The sequence below is a fragment of the Bactrocera neohumeralis genome, unplaced genomic scaffold (assembly GCF_024586455.1).
Source record: "Bactrocera neohumeralis isolate Rockhampton unplaced genomic scaffold, APGP_CSIRO_Bneo_wtdbg2-racon-allhic-juicebox.fasta_v2 cluster11, whole genome shotgun sequence".
Lineage (NCBI taxonomy): Eukaryota > Metazoa > Arthropoda > Insecta > Diptera > Tephritidae > Bactrocera > Bactrocera neohumeralis.
The window spans coordinates 21,826,319-21,846,628 of record NW_026089624.1 but is presented as its reverse complement, the minus strand read 5'-3'; the positions used below and the strand labels follow the sequence as shown (position 1 = coordinate 21,846,628).

Genomic DNA, 20,310 nt, shown 5'->3' with positions numbered 1-20,310 from the left:
AATCTATAATAACTGTGAATTGGCATTGAAACCATCGAATCATTAAAGCGGCGATGAATGGATAGCAGCCGATAGTGCGTATAAATTAACGAATACGGTTATAACCCCATTTAGAACAAATTCCAACGATTGCACTTTGCAACAAAGAAATGAGTTCAACAATACCCATTCCAAGTATCGTGTGCGTATTGAAAATTGCTTTGGAATTTTGAAGGAAAGGTTTAACTTCCTCAAAGAATTAAAAATCCAAATTAAAGATGACGCAAGTGTAAGGCTTGCTTGCCGGTGTGTTCTTGTTTGCGCCATTCTACATAACATTATAATTGAGCAGGAAAATGGTGATACATTTGAAATCGAAAACTTAGAAGATAGTTTTGACAATGATGATGTGAATGAGAACCAATTCCAACAGTTTCCAGTCTTAGAACACAAGAGACGAGCCATAATAAAAATTTTAAATGAAATGTCAACATTAAATAATTTTTAAATTTTTTCAGGTAATTTAGTATTCTTCTTTTTATATCATTGCGAAAAATAACCTGTATATTAATTTTAGGTTTGCAAAATTTAACAAAACCCTCACATCCTGCCCTTACCCTACGATGACTTGGAAAAGCCAAACAATATGGTTGAAAGCTATTGCTGTCGGCGAAAGCCAGCAACCAAAATGCCTTAAATTAACAACTTTTAATTTGATTTCATATTTTAAAGCATTATAAACTGTTAAGGTCTTCTTTATTTGAATATATGTAATCTTTAAAGACACAAAATATATGTGAGGATTAAAAAGTTCTTATGCTTTTTTATATTTTAACTCTAGTTCGTACATTTTGAGTTTTTCTTCTCTTTCATTTTCGAATTTCACTTTCGCCGAAGCAAGTCGTTCATCACTTTCAATTTCTAGCTTTTTCATCTCCAATTCCTGTTTTTCTTTTTCTTTCATCCAGTCAAATTTTTGCTTCTCCAAGTCCAATTTTGCTTCAAGCATTCCTTGTAATACGCCGGCAGAGTTTGCATTTGGATTATGCTTTTTCTTTAGGCTGTGTTTCTATGTCATTCTTTTTTTTAAATTCTCAATCTCTGAGTCGCCGTTGAAGCTGCTTGCATTGTTCGATGATAATTCCAGTGATAAATGAACGTCTGGCTGTGGAGTATTGGGCGGAATAGGAGTACTGGCTGATATACGTGAACTCGAGCAACTATTTGAAATATCATCAACATTATCAAATAAAAAAACCTCCTCGCTGTCTTCATAGAGGACTTCTATATTGCTACTCTCAATTATAACCGTAGGGTTCACGCCCTTTCTGAGCCCAAAAATCTCGTCCAGTATTTCGAAGAAGGGACAAATATTTTGAATGTAGTCTGCGAAATTTGGTTTAATTTAATTTCGTATTTAAAAGACAAAGGAAATAAAATACCCTTAACGCTTTCTTCTTCTCCATTTTTAATTAATCCAGCGCCATTTAATCCATTTTTAATTAAATAGCGCATTTTGCTCTTCATCACTTTCCAATTAATGTTTGCGAGCAAAGGGCACTTAGCAGATATTTTCGAATAAAATTTTTGTGCAATAGGCTTCTGTATAAAAAAAAATTTTGCATTTATAAGCCAATGAAAAAAAAAAATAAGATACGAACCTCAAATGACTCCGGGCGGTCTTTTATTTCTCCGCGCACTTCCTCTAAAAGGCTTCTAGTTTGCTCACTACTCCAATGATGTGTTGGTGCTGCCCGGAAGCGCTTAGCTTTGACCTTTTCTTCTAATTCCTGAATATAAAATGTATTTCTGCAATTTTCATCTTCACGAGAAATTTAAGTAATACTTACTGATGCACTCATTATACAAAGGTTTCAGATGGTTTTTATTTCTTTAAATTAAACAAAATTTTGCATCAAGCACACTTGTTTGACCGTTCTTTTTTTCTTTGCAAGTAGTGTTGCCTGCACTAAAAACTTTACTTTTTTGAAGCACTAAATGTAAATAATTTTTGTGTAATGGCAATACTAAAACAAAATATCAGTTTATGAAGCAAATACGCGTCGAATTTGCCTCATAGTTTTATACGAAACGCGTAAACTTTTTTTCATACAAATTTTGACAGCTCATTTATAAGGCACAGAATTTTACGAGTTTACGAATTTTATGAGGCATTTATGAGTTTGATGGAATACCCTAAGTAAAATCTAATATTTAAAATGAACAGGAGTGATTCAATGCAAAGTAAGTATGTTTTAGCCGTACTTTTCAACAAGTGCATCAATTGTGCGTATCAGGTCTTAAGTAACTAAACACAAGTGCTTTTTCTTGCATTTCATTTCAAAGAAATGCTTACAGATGATGATATTTTGGCAGTGCTAGATGCCTCAGACGCCCCCGATTTTTGTAGCGATGATGAAGAACGAGACAAAAATTATGAGCCATCGGACAGCACCGACAGTGAAGGCGAGGAAGAAGCAGATATTGAAGGAAACGTAGGTGCAGTGCTTCCTGACTTAGGTCACGAAAAAAATATTGAACCGGTTAGTATGATGGTGTGATTTTTAGATGCACCTTCTGATAGACACTGTTACAGAGTTCAAGTCGTCGACTGATTTGGAGAAGGAAACATTTTTGCCAACCAATTATCGATATGCCTGTTGCAGAGGAAGTTGTAAGTTGAAAAATTGTAGCAAGTTTTCTTCAAATACTTTGAATTTCACTTTGGATACGATTTGATTTTGCAGGACTATGCAGTAGATACGCCGACACCTCTAGAATATTTCGCTAAATACTTTGATAACGTATTTTTCGAAAATGCGGTTAGTTGCACTAATAGATACGAACATGCGAATGGCATGTTAAAAACAACCACTAAGGAAATCAAAAACTTTTTTGGAATGCACATTGCAATGGGTTGCATTTACTTTCCTAGAATTCGAATGTATTGGCAGAACAAATTTAAAATTCCACTGGTAGCGGAAACAATGACTCGCGACAGATTTTTTAAGTTAAGAGAAGTATTCCACGTCGTTTTTCCAAGCGACGTTCCTGAAACCCAATGAAGACTCAATATTTTTTGGAGAGTGCAACCAATTATTGATGCAGGGCAGAATGCCTGTTTGAAAATTCCAAGAAAAAGGGGGGGAGCATATTCCATAGACGAACAAATGATACCCTTTACTGGTCGTTGTCCAGTTCGTCAAAGTTTGCCTAACAAACCCAGAGGCATTGGATTGAAAAACGAAGTATTGACCACATCAGATGGACTTGTTCTCGATTTCGAGATTTATCAGGGCAAGACAACACCTCTACCAGAGGAAAATATTGGAATCGGTCCCGCATTTGTTTTGCGTTTGACACAAACCTTAACAGAAGGGTCAAAAGTATTTTTTGACAGATACTTTACTACTTTGCCGCTGTTAGAAAAGCTTCTGAAAAATGGAATTTACGGAACTGGAACAATTATGCGAAACCGCATAAAATGTGTCAGTTTGACCAACAACAAAAATATAAAAAGAGGAGATATGGAGGAATTTTGTGATCCAAATGACAAAGTTGTCGTTGTACAATGGAAGGACTCAAAGTCAGTTTTACTGGCCTCAACCGCATTTGCCTGCAGTCCAGTGGATGACGTTCGTCGTTGTTGCAAAGAAGAAAGAAGAAAATTCATCCAAGTTGCTCGTCCAAATGTAGTCACCGACTAAACCTCGTACTGAGCAGTTGAGTTAGCGTCTTTCTCTGAGTTTATAGCTATTCATATAGCTCTCTTTTGGTGTTTTTTTTTTTTTGCACTACGGTCTGCTTACTTAAGTAACGCGATTAATACTTATTTTAAGTGAGAAATATAATCCAATACTTATATCAGTGTATTATCACTTTTCCACTATGCCCCCGGCGGGCTTCCAGTTCGGGGACAACAGGTTTGCTGCGCTGGCCCAAGGTCCCCAACCAAAACGTAAAAACTCGTATCAAAAACTGCAAGATGCTTTTCCTGACTTACCCCCAATAAAAAGTGATGATCCAAAGTATATGTGATTGAGCAAAGATATAAACAAAATTAGTGAATTACGCGACGGCAGCCTATTACTGCTAGTGAAAAATAAGCAAGTAGCAGAAAAGTTTATAAAAACGAAACGTCCTTTCAACATTGGCGCTGTTAGCGCTAGCTATCATCAACATCTTAATTGTAACAAAGGCACCATTTATGCACCGTTTTTAAACGATGTGCCTGAAAGCGAAATAATAGAAGGACTGAGTTCTTACGAAGTTTCCGCGGTTTATAAGTTCACTCGCAAAGTTGAAGGTGTTATAAAGCCTACTGGTGTTATGCTAATATCATTTAACAGTTATTCCCTTCCAAACAAAATAAACATCGCATGGAGGATGACCTCTGTGCGACCATACGTACCTAATCCAATGCGCTGCAGGTCATGCCGAAAATTGGGTCATACGCAAAAACATTGAAAGGGTCCCCCAACATGCGAAACTTGCAATTTCCCTTCTCCACACGATAATGACTGCATCCGAGTTATGTGTGCGAATTGTTCTGGCGAGCATCGTTCTTCGGACTATAAGTGTCCAAAGTATATGCAAACCAAAGAAATTTTAAAAATAAAGACACTAGAAAAGTGCAGTATGCACGAAGCCCTTAAAAAGTATAGAGAAAATACTTTCCTCCCTTCCCTCACTGCTAGCTTTGCACATGTGCTTCAACCTACAAAAGAGGTATCCTCTGTATCCAACACACCAACAAAAATGTCAGCCATCAACAATTCCACAAAATCTAAAAATACTCATAGAATTGCCGACAATGACTTGCCTAGTACATCAAAACGAAACGCAGAGGTCACCTCTGCACTCAACTCATCAATGAACTCTTTAACTAGAAAAAATCACTCATCAAACGCCAACAACAAACATTTTTCCATCAACAAGCCTGCATCGATCAGTTCAGACTACAACAACGTCTCACATTCAGCTAAAAATATCAGCGACAACTGTACCCAACAAGCCTCTTTCTTAAATCCCAAACTCTTCAGTCCAACAACAGCCTCTCTCATTTCTGACTTAAACAACTCCTTAAACTCGCTTAATAAATATACTGACTTCAACAACACTACTACCAACACTACCGTGCAGCAGGAATAAAGGGTTGTTAAACTTATTCCAGTGTGAGAGCGCTTCAAAATTAGCGTTTTTTATAACATTTTCCATTATGGCCAGATTGAACAAAATTACAATTTTTGGGCATTTAAATTAAAACACCCAACATTTAGTATGAATAAAAATTACTATATAGTGGTTATTTATTATATGGAGAAACTATTTAAATCTTTTTAAAGAATATTATAACAACTGACTTTTGTCCTTTCAATGCCCAATAATTGGATTTAAGCTTGTTAGCTCTCAATCATTAAACGTTTTTAATCATTTTCTATTGAAAATAAAACTATGATGCTCCAAATTACAAAACTTTTCATCAAATACCTCTGAATTTCACAAATTTATTTAATTTTCATTGTTTTACCTTTTTTATAAGTGGTCTTGAACGATGCAACTAATCCCTTCGTTTACATAGTTTTTTGGTAAGATTTCAATCTGGCCATCGCTCGTTTCCAATTGCTAAACGTCAAAACCTCCTGAACTCGATCAACTGTCAAAGTTTTGGTGGTTTTGACGTTTAGCAATTGCTCTCTCACTTCCAGTGAGAGAGGAGTTAAACATCTCTTTATCTCTGCCGTGCAGTCTAATCCACCTAATCACGAAAATCTCTTTCCAACAACAAGCAATTCCAACGATAATCAATACTCTACTCAACATACTGAACAAATAGAAATTGACTCTGAATAAATACGCTTAGCCTTTACTCTCTTTTGAACTAGTACTCAATTGGAGACACTCAGCTTCAACTGACTGCTCATACGAGTTGATATTCTAGCTCTCTTCTGTTTTCCTTTTTCTTTTTTTCCTACATAGATCTTATGATTCCATTATTGCAATGAAATTTAAACGGCTACACTAATAATTACAATGAGCTTCAATTATTAATACAAGATCATTCCCCAGCCATTATACTCTTAAATGAAACTCACATCTCTTTCAACTTGTCGGCTTTTACTCCTAAGCAGTACATTGACATGTTTCACAATCTTCCACATATTAGCACAGGTAAAAGAGGTATTGCGATTCTCATAAGACAAAAATTAATGCCATTCAATCCAACTTGCTGGCTATGTCGATCGAAATTATCTTAGTTAAAAAAATCACCATTATCTGCACCTATATTGCACCAGATGAACATTTTACCAGTACAGACATCCTGCAATTAATCAACCAAGCTTCTACTCCTTTAATTTTCGCTGGTCATTTTAATGCATGGAGTCCACTATGGGGCTCTCCAATAGCCAACAAGAGGGGCAAATGCATTGAAGACGCTTTACTTCCCTCTAACTTAATATGTTTGAATAACGGATCCGCGACACACTTTTCCACTCACTCCACTTTTTTCCCATGTAGATCTTACAATGTGCACCGACACACTTGCCACAGAGTGCGAATGGAGTATACTCGATCACCTGCATGGAAGCAATCACTTCCCCATTGTACTAAAATTGCACCTAGGTTCAACAACTAAAAGCCACAAAATAAATAAGGTATTCAAAACTGATTACGCTGATTGGGAGAAGTTTCAGACACATTGAGAGATAAATGGCAATAATACCCCAATATCTGACAACCCTAACCAAGAAAGTGCGAGGTTAACAAAAATTATCCGTTCAGCAGCGAATGTTAGCATTCCTCATACAAAGCCAACAGCAAGTTCAAAGAGTGTTCCTTGGTGGAATAAAGAAATCGCTGAATTGCGGGCAAAAAAACAGACAGCTTGGTATGAATACAAACGCGCTCGATCACTAGTCAACTTAATATCTTTCAAGAAAGCCAATGCTCTTTTCCGTCGTTCCGCGAAACAGGTTAAGCGTAAATATTTCAGAATTTCACAAGCAAAATAAATCCTTCGTCTAGTCCTAAGTTAATATGGAACGCTTTAAAAAAACTTTCTGGAGTGCCTAGAAATCTAACCATTCAATGCGTAAAGGGGCCAACAGGTTTGGTAACCAATCCATCCGATATTTCCGAGTTTTTTGCAAACCACTATTCTGAAACAAGCTCAGATATTTCATTCAGCACACAGTTTCAAAACTCTAAAACCACCACACTGTCCGACACTTCCTACTCTGTCTCCCCTTTTTTTTCTGCTAAACAAATAGAAACCAGCATTTCACTGTCTGAATTCGAGTTCGTTGCATCTACCGTTAAGGGTAAGTCCCCGGGGCAAGATAAAATTTCTTATCCAATTATCAGACATATGCCAAAAAGCCTCAAGCTCCGATTGGTAAAGCTTTATAACAAAATTTTCAATACTGGTGTCTACCCCCAATTTTGGAAAACGTCCTGTGTCATACCAATACTTAAACCACACAAATCCTCCGACGAACTTGCTAACTATAGGCCGATTTCCCTCTTTCCATGTATGGGCAAAATTTTGGAAAAGATCGTGGCTAACCGCTTGATATGGTATGGTCAGCGAAACAAGTTCATATCACCGAATCAAGTCGCCTACAAAAAAGGTCAAGGCACGTTAGATGCTTTAATCCAACTAGACTACTTCATTACTAACGCTTTGTCCAGCAAAAACCACGTGTCCGTACTATCTCTGGACTTTCACAGAGCTTTCGACAAAATTGGAGCCCATATTATTATTCGACAACTAAGAAAATGGAAAATAGGCCAGAATATGATACGTTTTTTTACTAAATTTCTCACAAACAGAAAACTCAAAGTCAACGTAAATGGTTTTCTTCCTTCAACACTCCCGCTTTCTAATGGTACGCCGCAAGGCTCACCTCTTTCAGCCCTCCTTTTTATCATTGCTTTCGATGATATTAGTAGGATGATAAAAAATTACAAAGGAGTTGAGCACCAGATCTATGCTGACGATGTCCTAATCTACACAAAAGTCTCTGACGTTAATTTAGCTCAATCCTTATTTACTAATATACTCGCCAGAATTGAGACTTGGTCACTGGAGTCTGGTACTTCACTTTCCTTAGACAAAACACATATCCTTCATGTATGTAGGAAGCAAAATTGCAACGGTATTTCACTAACCCACAACCAAACTAACATCGAATGTAAAACACAGCTGAAAATGGGATAGGATTAATTTTTGACTCTAATTATAATTTTAATGCTCACTGTAAATATGTCAGAAACTCGTTAATGTCACGATTAACCGTGCGATTCTGTAACTTGAGACAGTCTCAAGTCTCTAAATTTGAGATTTTAAGTTAGAGACAATTTTTGAGACTTGAGATGATATTGCTATTCTGTAAGTGACAGTCACAAAATCTATTACATTTCATTATTCAGAGATGTTTTTACACTTGAATGAAAATAAATATGTCGATAACAAATATTAAATTTTCTATAAGATAGTCAAAAAACATAATTATCAATAAAAATAAAAATATATGTTGACTTTGTTTCATAATATTTACGAAATTTATGTAAAATTGATTTATTTTTAACCTTTTCATGTTTGAGTTGCTTACAAAATATAAAGAAACGACAATCGATTAGTATCTATGATGATCTCTATTCAGTATATTCAAAATGGCAGACAAGAGTTCTTTTTAGTTTTGTGACCTGCCAACTACCAGGTCTCAATATTTTGAGACTAACGCTAGAGACTGTTTAGTGAATAGTAACTAGTCTCAAATTGAGACTTTGCCTCAAAATGTCTCAAATAGAGACTAGAGACTGGTTACAGAATCACGCTATAAATATTGTTAAATATCTCTCGTCTAAGCATTCATTTATTCATCCGAACACACTAGTCAATGTTGTCAGAGCTTTGCGAACTTCAAAAATAGATTATGGGATCCCCATCTATGGCAATTGCTCCAAAAGCAGTATCAACCTTTTAAATGCACCTTACCATTGCGAAATACGGCGAAGTCTCCGGGCCTTTCCAACCTCGCCAATAAAAACGATAATGGCTGAATCTGGTTTACCAACTATTCAAAATAAAATTATAGATTCTTCGCTTCAAATTCTTGCGAAAACGGCTGAGAACACCAACCCATTACTAAATACAACTATCACGCATGCTACGAAAAAAAGAAAAATTCCCAGAATACAATCGGCTATTTCGAGATGCTTAAGTTTCGCTGCAGAAAATAATATTTTACGTAACGCAACACGCAAATTCACCACCCGACATCCTCCCTGTCTGATCAATGATAAAATACTACAGAATAAGCTAATGTTTTTGTCCAAGCAAAACACACCAAACGAAGTCTTTCAACAAACCTTTACTGAACTGGAATCTAATTACACAAATAATGGCTGGAAGTTATTGTTTACGGATGCCACTAAATCGCTGCGAAAAATGTAGCCAGGACTCCTGCCTTAACATACTACGTCTCATCCAAGGAAAACAGTCTTAACCTTATTAAGCACAAAAGGCATCAAAAAAACGCAAGCGAATGGAAAACATTTAAACATCACTACGCGGTCATAAACCCAGCCAGAAATCGTATAATCTACTCGTCAACAGTTCCAACTAGCGCAATGAAGACATATACTCGATTAAGGATTGGACACACTATCATAACACACGCCCACTTACTATCGGGTAAAAGCCCATCCATTTGCCCCCTTTGCGATGACACCGCTACTATCAAACAGGCTGCAATAGTAAGAGTAGTAGAAAACATCACACAGGTGTCAAGAGAAAGGTCCGAGGACGTCCCTCACTTAGGAGGGTAGGAGTTATCACGCGACGCAAGAATGTAATTGAAGGAGCCCCAAAATATTGCGCGTGGCCTGAGTCAGCAACAAGTAGCGCACTCAAAATCATGAACGGAAATAACAAGTTTTAAGTTGCATCCAAAAGTTGCGCGTGGACTGAGTCAGCAATTATACGTTCTCACGTCTGCCAATACCATCAGCACATATTTGTTCTCACGCCTGCAAACACCAGCTCGCAACACCACAACTGCTACGCAGCAGTGGCGGCAGCAACAGCAACAAGTAGCTTGAGGGTAGTTTATAATTAGAATAATTTTCAGTATAATGTTTGGTGCTCTTCGAGCTGGACGCGCTCCAATCGAATACTCGTAATAAAGCCAATGAAAACAAAATTGGCATTTTGAATTAATTTACACAATAATGTTTGGTGATCAATAAAACGTTAATTAGTAATATATGTACTATATGTTATACATAGTGGTATTAGGTATACCAACTCTATTTTTGATATAACTATTTATATAAGTTCATACTTACCAATCCTAGTTTTATTTAGTTTAATTTAGTATATTTAAATGTTTTTATTTTCATATTTTTTCAATTTCGTACATAGCTACTCTTTCTTTCATTTCTAATTCTAACATCTTGCATTTTTCCTCAGTTTCTACTTTTTTCAATTCTATGTCTAATTTTTTTGACTCAATATCTAACTTTCTTTCCTGAATTTTATTTTCCTCCTCGAATTTATACTTATCAAATTCCAGTTTCTTCGCTTCCAAAGCAATTTTTTCTGCTTGGATAGCTGCCAATTGTCCAACATTTGATTTCGGAGGCCGAATTAACCTTGATACCGGTGTGGAGATTGGTGCGATCGAAGGTGCGGCATTCGATGGCGCAGCAGGTACACATTATTCTTCCAAGAATTCTACTTCGAATTCTGGTGCAGGACTAACTGGACATAACTGAGGCGAAGGAAGGTTACTTTCAACCAGTAACGGTTGCATGGCCGGCAACCGCTTTCCAAATATTTCCCTCAGCTGATCGTAGTATGGACACATTTTAGCAACTTTTGCTGAAATTAGTAAAAAATGTTTTATTTACAATAAATTTAAAATATCTGTATAATACTAACCTTCGATGGTTCTGCCGTCAGCTTCATCTTGTAGTCCTGCACCCGTTGACGCGAGCCGTCATTGGCTTTACGGTACTGCGCCTTCAAATGTCGGACCTTCCACTGCACCAGATCCCATGAGACATCCAACTGCGATTTATGTAAAAATCGTTTATAAAATAATTACGCAGTTGGAGCCTGAAATAATAAAAAACCGAATTAAATAAAAAAATAAAAAAACACGTACAAACTTTCCTCAAATTCCGCCTCTTCCATTAAAAACTCTATAATAGAGTGCACCTCACTCTTCTTCCACTTTTTGTTTAGCTGCAGCCTTTTCCTCTCCGCTGGGGCCGCAACTTCGGTATTCATATTTGTGGAAAACTATAACAATTTTTTAAAATTTAAATAGAAATTATAAAATCTTTTTAAAACTTACCTTCCTCAACAATTTAACGACGTAATATGCCTTTATGTAAAATGACAGCTAAAACAGGGTTGCAATTATATTTTTGCGTGACATTGCTCGCAAATATACATGGGTTTTGGTCTGACATATTTTACGGCCATTGCAAATAATTTTTTGTGTGTGTTTGTTGTTGTGCCGGTGCACCAAGAGGAAATGCTATATATGCAATTCTTGCACCGTGCAACGGTTTTGCAAGAGCAAGAGAATACCCCTAATTTTTCATAATATAAAATATCAAAACTATTAAAAATAGTTTATATATTTATAAATAATAGCATTCGACTCTGATTTTGAGTTAGTTTAAGAAAATTTCAAACATATTGAAGACAATTTTTATAATTACTACAGTATATCGAGACTGGCAACCTTGCGTTATGAGAGAGCAATCAGCTGACACGTTTCTACGGCAAAAATCCAAATGCCGTGGAAAGCGGTGTTGGCTAATCATTTATATTGCGCACCCATAATATAGGTTGTATCAGCTGACACGGGCCACGGGCTTACGTTGTTTGCTGATCCAGCTATAAATGTAGTACAAGTTATAATAATAACATCTAAATACGAAATTAATATAAAAGTAGAAATCAACTTTAGGTGACACAAAAAAGTAGTTTTCCCCTTATTTAAGTACATACATATTATACATACTCTTAGCTTTTTTTATCCAGGAGTAAACGAGCAATAAAACCCCCGCAAAACTAATACGGCTGTGTAAACTGACGCTGAGCAACACGAAGAGCTCCGTCAGAATCGGGAAGGACCTCTCCGAGCCGTTCGATACCAAACGAGGTTTCAGACAAGGCGATTCCCTATCGTGTGACTTTTTCAACCTGCTTCTGGGAAAATAGTTCGAGCTGCAGAACTTAGTAGAGAAGGTACCATCTTTTATAAGAGTGTACAGCTGCTGGCGTATGCTGATGATATTGATATCATCGGCCTTAACACCCGCGCCGTTAGTTCTGCTTTCTCCAGACTAGACAAGGAAGCAAAACAAATGGGTCTGGCAGTGAACGAGGGCAAGACGAAATATCTCCTGTCATCAAACAAACAGTCGTCGCACTCGCGACTTGGCACTCACGTCACTGTTGACAGTCATAACTTTGAAGTTGTAGATAATTTCGTCTATTTAGGAACCAGTATTAACACCACCAACAATGTCAGCCTGGAAATCCAACGCAGGATTGCTCTTGCCAACAGGTGCTACTTCGGACTGAGTAGGCAATTGAAAAGTAAAGTCCTCTCTCGACGAACAAAAGCCAAACTCTATAAGTCGCTCATAATTCCCGTCCTGCTATATGGTGCAGAGGCTTGGACGATGTCAACAACTGATGAGTCGACGTTGCGAGTTTTCGAGAGAAAAGTTCTGCGAAAGATTTATGGTCCTTTGCGCGTTGGCCACGGCGAATATCGCATTCGATGGAACGATGAGCTGTACGAGATATACGACGACATTGACATAGTTCAGCGAATTAAAAGACAGCGGCTACGCTGGCTAGGTCATGTTGTCCGAATGGACGAAAACACTCCAGCTCTGAAAGTATTCGACGCTGTACCCGCCGGGGGAAGCAGAGGAAGAGGAAGACCTCCACTCCGTTGGAAGGACCAAGTGGAGAAGGACCTGGCTACGCTTGGAATATCCAATTGGCGCCACGTAGCGAAAAGGAGAAACGACTGGCGCGCTGTTGTTAACTCGGCTATAATCGCGTAAGCGGTGTCTACGCCAATTAAGAAGAAGAAGAAACGAGCAATAAAGTAATATATACACATATACACAAAGATGATTAAAACATTCTTGACATATATGTACATACATTCTCGTAAACTGCTCATATATAAGTATATGTATGAATATGTACATAAATCTCGTATCTGCGGGAACTTGCTGTTATTATTATACCCTGAACAGGATATACTATTGAACAGTATTATATTTTCCACGACGTTTTCATAACCCTAGTTCATTGTAGATGCACACAAGTAACAAAAGAATCATATGGTTGTCAACAGCTGAGATCACCTGATCGAAATACATAGTTGATTTTTCGGCACAGAGATTTAATTAAAAGGACTTAAAAATAGGAAAGATGTTGCTATATAGGCGCGTTACCGATACTTTTTGGTGTTCGGTTCCCCAGGAGGCTTATTTTCACCCATATAATATATACAGTACTAAACAAAACTACTTGTAATAGTTTAAACGAAAATAGATATATCCGTCAAATATTTTTAATAAAATAGAAAAGATTTACCAATTTTTTGCTACAATAAATAAAATTTTGATCAAAACTAGGTAAGTTTAATCTTTATGAATTTTAATAATCGAAATGTATTTGAAAATTTAACAAAAACATACTTAAAATAATAAAATGTATAGCATAACACTCCAACACGCTCTCAACCCTTTTTAAGGCATTTGGGCGTTTTAGTAGTAGAATCATTATTTATTTAGTAAGAAACCCTAATGAAATGCCTAGTCTTTGGCCCTGTGTCTCCCTCATTCTATGGCATTCTTAATGTAATTTCTGTCATTCTATAAGCTTTCGCCTGCGTATGTATGGGAGAAAATGATAGGATTTGTTACTTGTAGGCTTCTACAATGCCCTAGTTGGAGTCCTGAAGCTGCTCATTTGTCAGAAACGTCGATATTAGAACACTCTTGCTTATAGCTGCCATACAAACCGAACGATCAAAATGAAGTCCTTGTATGGAAAACTTGTTTATTTGTGATGGGTGTTATGGCTTTGGTGCAATCGAAGTTAATATTTTTTCTTGTTATTTGTTTATTGCTTAAGGCAAACGAAAAACGATAGGCTTTTAAAAAAAAATTATTGAATAAAATAACATAACGGTTCGTATATTTTGCGAAGCTTATTTTATTCTCACTTAAATTACGAATGCTTTAAAGATAATATTAAGGAACACTTGACAAATGTGCCCTCTGATATGATAAAACAAATTATGGTAACTTTACTGTATACATACTTATGTCATTGACGAAAACATTGCAGTGGAAGCGTAAATGATCAAATAAACTGATAAAACGACGAGATAATAGAGATAATTTATATCGTGTTTAGTGGACAGGTAAAAATACAAACGCCGCAAAACTCGCAATCAAAAGCAAAAATTTAAATAATTTAAAATCAGAGCACCTCAAATTTAGTATTTATACAAGCTACTATAATCAAATTTATTTTAGTGCAAAGGCGAATACATTGAAACCGTTACGTGATCATTTTTAACACTGTTAAACGTATATTTATAACAAAAACAAACCAAACGACTTAAATTAAGTATCGCGCGAATTTTGATATCGTATCGTCTATAGTTAGCTCACGTAAGTGTTAATGCACTTTTGATCGAAATTTAAATTATTTACTGTGAAACACGGGTACATACACTTATACGTATTCAACCACTTGTAGCAATATTTTCGTTATGTTAATAAAAAATATGGGGTACATATTAAGTTCTTAAATCGTACTGTAAATATACAAAACGAGTTGTTGATCAAAAATTAATTACCGCTCTTAAAATGGATGTAAAAAATTATCATTAGCCAAAGAGAAACTGTTTAAATATGCTTTAAGCTGTTTCAGATTCCATCTTTTCGTATTGATTTGGCATTTCGACATACTGAAAACAGGCTACTCCGAAGTATGCCAAATAAATAATCCGCTATAACAACTCACTACATAAAGGCTGGTAATCTTTGACTTTTGCTTTCCAAAGCAATATTTTAAAGTTTAATTTAAGGCTGATTCTTAAATTCACGACCAATTTCGTCCGAACGGGATTCATGCGGTTAGACTGAACCTTTTACCACATGCCAGTTGTTTCAGCTGCATGAAAAAAGATGAGATGGAAAGGCTAAGACAACTTGAATTTCATACTTTCAGAAATCCAGGTGAAATACCAGAAATGAAAACAAAGCATATTTGCAGATTTGCGTTAGGTTTAGGGCCATTTGCCAATGACTGATATCCAACTGCAGGAGTTTTTCAATTGGCTTCCCAAAGGACTGTACGTAAAAATCTAAGTAGACACACCACCAGAAGCAATGCTGAGGGATCAGCTATCAAGCCTAACCTTAACCTAATAGGTAATCTTGAAGAATGCCTGTACGGATTTGGGTGTTTTCGCTTATTTCATTACTTTGTATGAATTAAATATATGTATAAGTTCTTTAAGAAAATTCAAATGTTTCCGCATCGATAGAAATACGCACACTCTAATACACATGTACTTGATATAAAAATGTATGGTTACGTACTTTTGTACATATAAACGTATTTCGGATTGTGTTCCTTCAGCTAATCCAGTTATAATTGTATATCGGCTTAAAACTACTATTTGTGTATACTGTCTTGCAAGTCCTTGATATTTTTGGAACGGTCGTTTCATGAATTAATCAACTGAAAAATAGGGTAATTATTACTGTTATCCTGGTAGTTTTTGTTATTCTAATCCAAAAAAGTAAATGCACTTGTTCTTAAAACTTTTATAAAACAATAAATCGTTGTCAACCCACTAACAAATATACTAAATTCAAAATTATAAATATACATATATGTACATATTTACGTAATGACGTACCGTTCAAGGTATCAGTATTGACGTCAATAATGGACAAACGTTATACTGCGTACGTAACAATATCTAATATAATAAAATCTGATATACTACACATACAAAAATGAAGACAGCTTTCACCACATTTGTGTAGGAACAACAATTAATAAGTTCTGTCAGTATCTCAGGAGAGCTGAAAGCAGGGATAAACGGATGTTAAACTTATTCCAGTGTGAGAGCGCCTCAAAAATTGCGTTTTTTATGACATTTTTCATTGAAGCCAGATCAGAAAAAAAGCTATTTTTTGGGCATTTCAAATAAAACACCCAATTCGCATTTTCCACACCACCTAAGAGGTATGCAAAAGGGGGCGTTACCGAAGTTATTTTTGGGTGCTCGGTTCCCCAGTAGGCCTATATCACGCATTAAAAATTTATTTACATAAGAAAATGAAAAAACAAAACGATAACAATTCATATTGTAAAAAAAATGAACAAAGACAATATCACTCGATATCACAGAATTTTATTAAAGTATAATACTTAAAACTATAAAAATAAACTTATGTACAAATGCCAATATTTTTGCCCTAAATTCTAATTTGTAATTAAAAACTTTTAATCTTTATCGTTCTAACCTTAGAGCCTCCTAATGCGAATCTGCTTAAAAAACCTTATTTTAGTATTAAATATTTAGCTCATTGCAACCACTAAAACAGGAAGATAAAAACTACAAATGTGAAACACACAAAATTTTATTCTTAAAATTGGGTAGAGATAAATCTTTATTTAAAAATTTTGTCACAAAATAAATTCTAATTCTAATAAATAGAGCAATAACTCATTTTGGGTCACAGTCTTCACAACACAAGAAGGGCCTAATATCTTTTAATTTAGTAAAAAGAATTTCTCCTACACCTATTTTATGACAATTTCTGTCAAATTCCTGAACAAATTTTATTTCTAAATTTTTAATAAATGCAACAAATTCTGCAGGCGGCTTCACTAAGATGCATTTATCGATCTGGTTTTGGTGTATGAAGATGAATTCATCTGAAGGAATTTCATCTGCTAAATAAGGTAATGGCAGAAGGAATGTGTGCATTTTAAAAATTTTCACATAAAGGTAGCCGCAAAAATAATTAAAAGCATTTTCCTTTAAAAAGTTAATTTCTAAACTACCATCTAAAGTAATGAATTACATTAAGAAGAACATTATGGCTATGTTCTGAAATAACTGTGGCTTCGGGTTCTAAAGGCAGCTCACAGTTAGCTTTTGTTACGATATTTTCGTAACGTAAACCCCACGACTTCCTAAATAAACTAGAGAACATGAAAGGTGTAACTCTAGTACCTCCCCTACTTCTTATCTGACCAAAAAAATGCTCTAAGCTGTCCTGACATAGTCGTCTTGTCTTCAGGTAAGGAAATCCTGAGTGTGACAGCAATCGCCACAATCGCCTTAAACTATTAATATTAATTAACCACCCCTTGATAAAATTGAAATTATGTGTTGTGTTGTTTCCTTACTCATCTACGACCCGAATTGTTTTTAAAACTTTCTCTTCTTCTTCTTAATTGGCGTAGACACCGCTTACGCGATTATAGCCGAGTTATCAACAGCGCGCCAGTCGTTTCTTCTTTGCGCTACGTGGCGCCAATTGGATATTCCAAGCGAAGACAGATCCGTCTCCACTTGGTCCTTCCAATGGAGTGGAGGTCTTCCTCTTCCTCTGCTTCCCCCGGCGGGTACTGCGTCGAATAATTTCAGAGCTGGAGTGTTTTCGTCCATCCGGACAACATGACCTAGCCAGCGTAGCCGCTTTCTTTTAATTCGCTGAACTATTTCGATATTGTCGTATATCTCGGAGAGCTCATCGTTCCATCGAATGTGATATTCGCCGTGGCTAACGCGCAAAGGACCATAAATCTTTCGCAGAACTTTTCTCTCGAAAACTCGCAACGTCGACTCATCCGTTGTTGACATCGTCCAAGACCCTGCAACATATAGCAGGACGGGAATTATGAGTGACCTATAGAGTTTAGTTTTTGTTTGTAGAGAGAGGACTTTGCTTCTCAATTGCCTACTCAGTCCGAAGTAGCACCTGTTGGCAAGAGTTATTCTGCGTTGGATTTCTAGGCTGACATTGTTGGTGGTGTTTACGCTGGTTCCAAGACAGACGAAATTATCTTCAACTTCAAAGTTATGACTGTCAGCAGTGGCGTAAGAGCCAAGTCGGGAGTGCGACGACTGTTTGCTTGAGGACAGGAGATATTTCGTCTTGCCGTCGTTCACTGCCAGACCCATTTGTTTTGCCTCCTTGTCCTTGATATCAATATCATCGGCATACGCCAGAAGTTGTACACTCTTGTAGAAGATGGTACCTTCTCTATTTAGTTCTGCGGCTCGAACTATTTTCTCCGGAAGCAGGGTGAAAAAGTCGCACGATAGGGAATCGCCTTGTCTGAAAACTCGTTTGGTATCGAACGGCTCGAAGAGGTCCTTCCCGATTCTGACGGAGCTTTTGGTGTTGCTCAACGTCAGCTTACACAGCCGTATTAGTTTACCAAATTCAGACATCGCGGCATAAAGACAGCTCCTTTTCGTGCTGTCGAAAGCAGCTTTGAATTCGACGAAGAGGTGGTGTGTGTCGATTCTCCTTTCACGGGTCTTTTCCAAGATTTGGCGCATGGTGAATATCTGGTCGGTTGTTGATTTTCCAGGTCTAAAGCCACACTGATAAGGTCCAATCAGTTTGTTGACGGTAGGCTTTAATCTTTCACACAATACGCTCGATAGAACCTTATATGCGATGTTGAGGAGGCTAATCCCACGGTAGTTGGCGCAGATTGTGGGGTCTCCTTTTTTATGGATTGGGCATAGCACACTTAAATTCCAATCGTTGGGCATGCTTTCGTCCGACCATATTTTACAAAGAAGCTGATGCATGCTCCTTATCAGTTCTTCGCCGCCGTGTTTGAATCGTTCGGCCGGCAATCCGTCGGACCCTGCCGCTTTGTTGTTCTTTAGGCGGTCAATTGCTATTCGAACTTCTTCATGGTCGGGTAATGGAACATCTGCTCCATCGTCATCGATTGGGGAGTCGGGTTCTCCTTCTCCTGGTGTTGTGCGTTCACTGCCATTCAGCAGACTGGAGAAGTGTTCCCTCCATAATTTAAGTATGCTCTGGGCGTCAGTGACTAGATCACCTTTGGGGGTTCTACAAGAGTATGCTCCGGTCTTGAAACCTTCTGTAAGCCGCCGCATTTTTTCATAGAATTTTGGAGCATTACCCCTGTCCGCCAGCTTATCAAGCTCTTCGTACTAACGCATTTCGGCCTCTTTCTTCTTCTGTCTGTAAATGCGTCTCGTTTCCCTCTTCCGCTCTCGGTATCTATCCCATCCCGCACGTGTAGGGGTCGATCGTAACGTTGCGAGGTAGGCAGCCCATTTTCTCTCCGCTGCGACACGGCACTCCTCGTCGTACCAGCTGTTCTATTGCACTTTCCGAAAACCAATGGTTTCAGTTGCAGCTGTACGTAAGGAGTTTGAAATGCCGTCCTACAGTTCCCTTATACCGAGTTGTTGACGAGTGCTCTCAGAGAGCAGGAGTGCAAGCCGAGCAGCTTCTCGACGTCGAACCTCCCTTGTGTTTGGTGGCGTGCGTTTTTTGCTGCACAGAGGCGGGTGCAAATCTTAGCTGCAACAAGATAGTGGTCCGAGTCGCTGTTAGGACCTCGGAGCGCACGCACATCTAAAAGACTGGAGACATGTCTTCCATCTATCACAAGATGATAGATCTGGTTGGTAGTTTTTCGATCCGGAGACTGCCAGGTAGCTTGATGAATCTTCTTATGCTGGAATCTAGTACTACAGATAACCATATTTCGGGCCCCGGCGAAGTCAATCAGCCTCAACCCTTTCGGGGATTTTTCCTCGTGGAGGCTGAATTTACCGACCGTAGTGCCAAAGATACTGTTTCTATCGCTATTGCTAGCCACCACTTACCTCGGCACTTGTTATCTCACCGGCAAAAAGTATACACGGTTTGGTTTAATTTAATGTTTAGTTTAATGTTTCGGTTTGGTTTGTTTAATTTAATGTTTAGTTCAATGTTTCGGTTTGTATTTAATATTTAGTTTTAATGGTTTGGATTCACTGCCACTGCGAAATACGGAGACTGACGCTGCGTGACACGTTCGCTCGGTACGAGATCGTTGTAAAAAAGGGGAGGTCGTCCTCTCGAGCGGTCGGTTTTGATTGTTGGGTAGTGTAGAGTTGTGGTGTGATGTTTGCATGTGTGGTATATTCGTGTGTAATAGTGTGTGGTGTCTTCATGTGGAATTTCTGCATGTGTGGGGTC

General features: G+C 37.4%; 2 protein-coding genes and 1 long non-coding RNA gene across 3 annotated transcripts in view; all 3 read right to left on the bottom strand.

Annotated features, from left to right (window-relative positions):
* Positions 1 to 719: 719 nt before the first annotated feature.
* LOC126766182 (uncharacterized) lies at positions 720 to 1,980 on the bottom strand. The gene is made up of 4 exons (XM_050484073.1): positions 1,830 to 1,980; positions 1,641 to 1,769; positions 1,422 to 1,581; positions 720 to 1,365 (listed from the first exon to the last, which is right to left on the bottom strand). The coding sequence occupies exons 1-4, from the start codon at positions 1,839 to 1,841 to the stop codon at positions 1,049 to 1,051; spliced, it is 618 nt and encodes a 205-aa protein (XP_050340030.1). The 5' UTR covers positions 1,842 to 1,980; the 3' UTR covers positions 720 to 1,048.
* Positions 1,981 to 10,777: 8,797 nt separating this feature from the next.
* Positions 10,778 to 11,162, bottom strand: LOC126766281 (uncharacterized). The gene is made up of 2 exons (XR_007668811.1): positions 10,928 to 11,162; positions 10,778 to 10,867 (listed from the first exon to the last, which is right to left on the bottom strand). It is a non-coding gene; the product is annotated as an uncharacterized LOC126766281 (long non-coding RNA).
* Positions 11,163 to 11,875: 713 nt separating this feature from the next.
* LOC126766052 (uncharacterized) overlaps positions 11,876 to 20,310 on the bottom strand; it is a 16,303-nt gene continuing 7,868 nt past the window's right edge. Inside the window, exon 3 of the mRNA XM_050483753.1 lies at positions 11,876 to 11,896. Within this exon, the coding sequence (XP_050339710.1) occupies positions 11,876 to 11,896 (21 nt within the window). The remainder of the gene's footprint in view (positions 11,897 to 20,310) is intronic.